This window comes from Triticum urartu, chromosome 3A (genome assembly GCF_056163025.1).
Source record: "Triticum urartu cultivar PI428250 chromosome 3A, HENAU_Tu73, whole genome shotgun sequence".
Lineage (NCBI taxonomy): Eukaryota > Viridiplantae > Streptophyta > Magnoliopsida > Poales > Poaceae > Triticum > Triticum urartu.
In genome coordinates this window covers 566,616,652-566,621,215 of record NC_141875.1, presented here as the reverse complement: position 1 = coordinate 566,621,215, position 4,564 = coordinate 566,616,652, and the positions used below count along the sequence as shown (strand labels likewise).

The 4,564-nt window shown below is 48.4% G+C and overlaps 1 protein-coding gene across 2 annotated transcripts; it reads right to left on the bottom strand.

Moving 5' to 3' along the window:
- Nucleotides 1-381: 381 nt before the first annotated feature.
- Nucleotides 382-4,328, bottom strand: LOC125545125 (glycerophosphodiester phosphodiesterase GDPD1, chloroplastic). 2 transcript variants are annotated; one of them, XM_048709000.2, is made up of 8 exons: nucleotides 4,015-4,317; nucleotides 3,731-3,924; nucleotides 2,226-2,285; nucleotides 1,778-1,858; nucleotides 1,470-1,670; nucleotides 1,280-1,375; nucleotides 982-1,178; nucleotides 382-904 (listed from the first exon to the last, which is right to left on the bottom strand). In XM_048709000.2, the coding sequence occupies exons 1-8, from the start codon at nucleotides 4,106-4,108 to the stop codon at nucleotides 673-675; spliced, it is 1,155 nt and encodes a 384-aa protein (XP_048564957.1). In that variant the 5' UTR covers nucleotides 4,109-4,317; the 3' UTR covers nucleotides 382-672. The 2 variants fall into 2 exon arrangements, with proteins under 2 accessions (XP_048564957.1, XP_087403858.1); XM_087547732.1 differs by having other exon boundaries at nucleotides 3,731-4,328.
- Nucleotides 4,329-4,564: the final 236 nt, after the last annotated feature.

Below are 4,564 nucleotides of genomic sequence, written 5' to 3'. Positions count from 1 at the left end.
AGCACAAAGGGAGCGAGTGGGACTGGCACTGTTTCCTTTGAACAGGCTGACTGGCTTGGTCGGTACGGCCGTTAACGCCCGTTAGCGCCGCGCCATCACCGTTGTCGGCCCGCAAGTGATCGGCCACGTCAAAACACGCTCACAAATTGGTTCAGTGTTTTTTTGCCACATCAATTTCTTCGATTCGGTGCAAAGTGTCAAGTTTTGTAAAGCGGTGGTTTTCCGTAAGTTGTGACATGAAAGTGATGGTTCTGTGCCTTTAATACTTTATCACATCTTTTTCTGAAAATTTCTTGGTTTCCGATTTCTCGAGGCAAATATGTGAAAACCTGGGGATTTTCTTAATTTCCAAAAATATTGTAGCAAACACATTGACGAATGTTGATCGAAAATGCTGGTTACCAGACCCAGGATCATGTATTAGTTTAGTAACACGGTCCATTGTGACGGTGACATTCACTACAACATGTATATCCAAAAATTTCGCCACCCACACTACAACATGTACATATCATATCAATCCCCAACTCTCCCAGTACCAGGGCTCACCGAAGGACATCACACCAACCCAGTATGTAAACCTGTGCTTTCCTCCACAAGGGGCTCCTCCTGTCCTGTATGCCAATCAATCAGTTACATCCAAAGCCATGAGTTAATGGTGTGCAATCTGTGCTATTGCACAAGCTCTGGCATCAGCCTCAGCAGGAACGAGATCTCCCGCTGCGTGAAATTCGGCGTCGATGCGGCATCTTTCACCACCTTGCCGCTCAGATCATTGATCTCTGTATCGGTCTCCGGGAGGGCGATGAGATCAGAGACAGCCCCAGTGATCTCCGGCACGAGGTCGACGATGACCCCGTTCACCCCCATCAGGTGCTGCATGTACACCGCCTCCGGCACGTTACTGCACATTTGCACAACGGCGTCAGAAACCTTTTACTCCGTCGTTCTAAGAAGTTGATGAAGAACTAGAGAACTTACTTGAGAGTGCCGTAAGTTAGTAGGGAGAGGTCAGCCTCCTTGATCTTGGGTATAGCGGTCGGGAACCTGAAGACGGCGCGGGCCTCGGACACGATCCCTTGCATGCCGCTGGCAAGGCACAGCTTGACCGCCTCTTCCAACGAGTTCCTCCTCACGTCGGCGTAGATTTCCGTCCCTCCGTTCGTTAAGAAGTACACCTGACAAACATCGTAACGATGGCAATCAGTGACGCTCATGGTGTGGAATGGATATAAGTTCCATGTGCTTGCAATCTGTCCGGTAATAATATTGCACTTACAGGGTATGTGCTCTGCAGTTTTCGCATGAGCTGCGCAGCATCGGGCTGGAAGCTAGAAAAAATGATAGGCCTATCCTTGGCACACTCGAAGACCACCTGTTCACAAGTTGAAAATCTGATGTGTTAGAACAACAGGTATCAAGCTGTAACCAACCAAAAGTGACTCATGTACTGCAGTAATAGTACATGCCTTGAGGATGGCCTGGAGGATGTGAGTAAGCTCCTCATCTTGGTACACAAGATTGTCATCGAATTTCAGCTCGACATTGAAGCCCAATCTTGGATTGACCTTCTCGAATGCTTCTTGAAGGGTGCAAAGAGGATCATCTGACTGGACGTTCCAATTCAACACCCGACCGTCCTTCATTTTCCGCAGCAAAGGCTTCCCATTCTGAATTTAGCAATAAGCAATGAATAATCAGATGCATTGTGTCAAACTTTATGTAACTACTACTAATGACCAAATTAGCACACTGGTGTTTTGCACTTTCTCCATACCTTGCCTTGCCTGTTTTGTGGGCCATACTGGAGGAAATCTTCCAACTGAAGATCAGTGACACGCTTCTCTGAAATTTTGCCCTGAAAACAGATAGTCCTGGTGAGTTAGGTTGGTTGCTTACACAAGTGATATGGAAACAGGAAAATATCAAGGTTGGCAGCATGTTTTGGCATGTGCTTTTTGTGGTGGTTTCTACATGGCTGTTTGGATAGCAACCAACAACTACCCTACCAAAATTTTGGATGGCTGCCTAAATTTCGGGTGTAAGCCAACTTTTTGGCCAGCTATTCAGTTTTATTACCAACATCTGGGCGAGCCCACACGGCAAAATCGTTAGCCAAATAATTGATGGGCCCCATCCAAACAGCCCCTACAATCACCCGCCGGGGAAAAGGAAATGTTGGAAAGTGATACGCATACAGAGCAAGAGGGCGCATATGAACTTACATGTTCTTCAGTAATGATGAAGTTGTCATGGAAGATGACTGGGCAGACGTCCTTGGTGACCTACAAAATCGATATTCATGGTTCTCTTCTCAACATCTTTGCACACTGAATTATTTAGGAGACAAAGAGAGAAGGGAGAGAAGTGAAAAAAATCAGTATCTTCTTTGAACACTTTGAACAAATTTAGCTTTGAAGCAAATTAGAAATGGAAACATTTACTTGGCGTTTTGCGCAATAGCACCGTAAGAAGAAAAAAAACGATGGACTGAATCGATAGATATATGCGACACGCAAGATATACGATCTTGATAAGTACAAGGTGGAGGTGGGGTTTGGCGTTAGCAGAAGTACTAGATCGCACTAGTGCAACAGGACAAACGAACAACTAGCTAGTGTATTGCATGAGTGCTGCTTCAGGTACGACAAAAGTTGTACGATCGTTGATACAGCCTCGTCACAGTCCACTGTAATATCTTACCAACATCGGGTACATCAAGAGTATAATGACATTTCAAACAAACCAATCCAGGACCAGACCTTTAATCTGCCAAATTACATCTATAACTGTACCACATCTAGTTCAAATATTGCACTTTAGGTCTGTCTAGGACAGATCTACATTTACCCTAGTTATTACACATTAAGTGACTCGATCAAACATAAAAAGAAAAAGAATATCCTCATAAATCTTCGCGAAAAATCATTGATATAGGATATGCAATACTTAGAGCAACTCCAAGAGCTCCTGTACAAATCTTCTTCCAGGATGACCCTATAATCTAGGAAAAGTTTTCTAACACCTACTCCCTCAGTCCCATAACAGGAGGGAGTGCATTTTACCGTTCCCGTAAAACTTCTGCTCATAAAATATGACCCTATTATCCACCGCCATAATTATATGAGAAGATCATCTTCCCGCAAACTTAAAGGACGGAGGAGGTGTTTCTATGAAATCCTGTAAAAAAAATTGCAGAGGCTTTTTTTACCATAACTTTCCGTAAATGGAAGTGTTTTTTGGAAACGGAAGCTATTGGAGTTGCTCTTAGAGGACATCTAGATGCTTTAGCAAAATTATTGTGGTTTTAAACTGTGTTATTAGTACAAGTTACAGTAGTATATTATTTCGTGCTGGTGAGCTGGTCAGATCTGGAGAGCTCGATGAGCCGCCCCACTTCTCCACATGGGAGGCCACCGCGACGCACGTGGGGTCGCTCCGCTACGCGGCGACCTTCCTCTCACCCTTTCCCCTTCGGCGACACGGCAAACGTGCTCGAGCCGCTCCGGACGGCCACGTCCCCATCAACAAAGATCCCCTAGACCGGACACACTACACCGAGGAGAGCTACACCAGTTCCCGGAGGCCCGGGACCCACGTAGACCGATCCCATACACCCGTTCCTTTCCTCGGAACCCGCGCGACCTAACAAATTAATTAACGTAGCACGCAGGGGAGGTGGGAGGGATTCGATTGGAGCAGAGCAGACGGGATCGATCGATAATTATACCTGGACGTCGAACTCGACGTAGTCGACGGCGAAGCGCGCCGCCTCGTTGAACGACCGGACCGAGTTCTCCTTCACCTCCTGCATCCGCCGGTCCGGCGACGCCAGCGCGTTCATCCCCTTGCCGCGGTGCCCGATCACCGCGAACCGCCGGCCAGCGCCCCGCTGCTTCTTCACCATCGACGCCGCCTCCGCGTCTGCGGTCGCGCGCGCGCGCGTTATTACCGTCCGATTGATGACCAACCGTAAAGTAGAGACGCGAGGACGGCGAATGAAACGGCACGTACCGAGGACCCGCGCGGCGGCGGCGGCGAGGTGGTCCGGCACGACGACGTCGAGGGTGGGGACGTCGGCGACGCGCGCGGCCTTGAGCAGAGCCATTGATCGGGCGACCGATGTGTTATACGTACGCACGTGCGGCGCGCCGAATTGGTGGGGATGTCGGACAGCGAACGCCGGGCTGGATTCGGCGAGGAGAGGAGAGGAGAGGAGAGGGGCTCAATGGCTGGCTGGCTGGCTGGCTGGCGAGTTGCAACGGACGGGGAAAGGAGTTTATATGGACGGACGGGTAGACGCCGGAGTTGAATGTGATGCCGGAGCGGGAATATTCCAGGGTGCCGCTCGGGCTCCCGGGTTTATCCTCCGGGATATTCGCTTTGCCGCATCGCCTTTTCGTTCCGGACAGGTCTCTCTCCTGTCCTATTTTTACGTCGGCCTGTCCCGCTTTTCCTTCTCTGTTCTCTCTCTTTTTTCTGATTGAAAAAACATCTGTAACTTTATTTATTTTTATAGATTTTTTAGAGACTAGAGAAAGGAAGCAGTCCATAATTAGAACTG

Coding starts and splice junctions, on each gene's coding strand:
- LOC125545125 (XM_087547732.1), bottom strand. CDS start 4,108: ATGGCTCTGCTCAAGGCCGCGCGCGTCGCCGACGTCCCCACCCTCGAC. Junction 1,859..2,225: donor TCATCATTACTGAAGAACAT/GTAAGTTCATAT, acceptor ATCTGTTTTCAG/GGCAAAATTTCAGAGAAGCG. Junction 905..981: donor CTAACTTACGGCACTCTCAA/GTAAGTTCTCTA, acceptor GCAAATGTGCAG/TAACGTGCCGGAGGCGGTGT.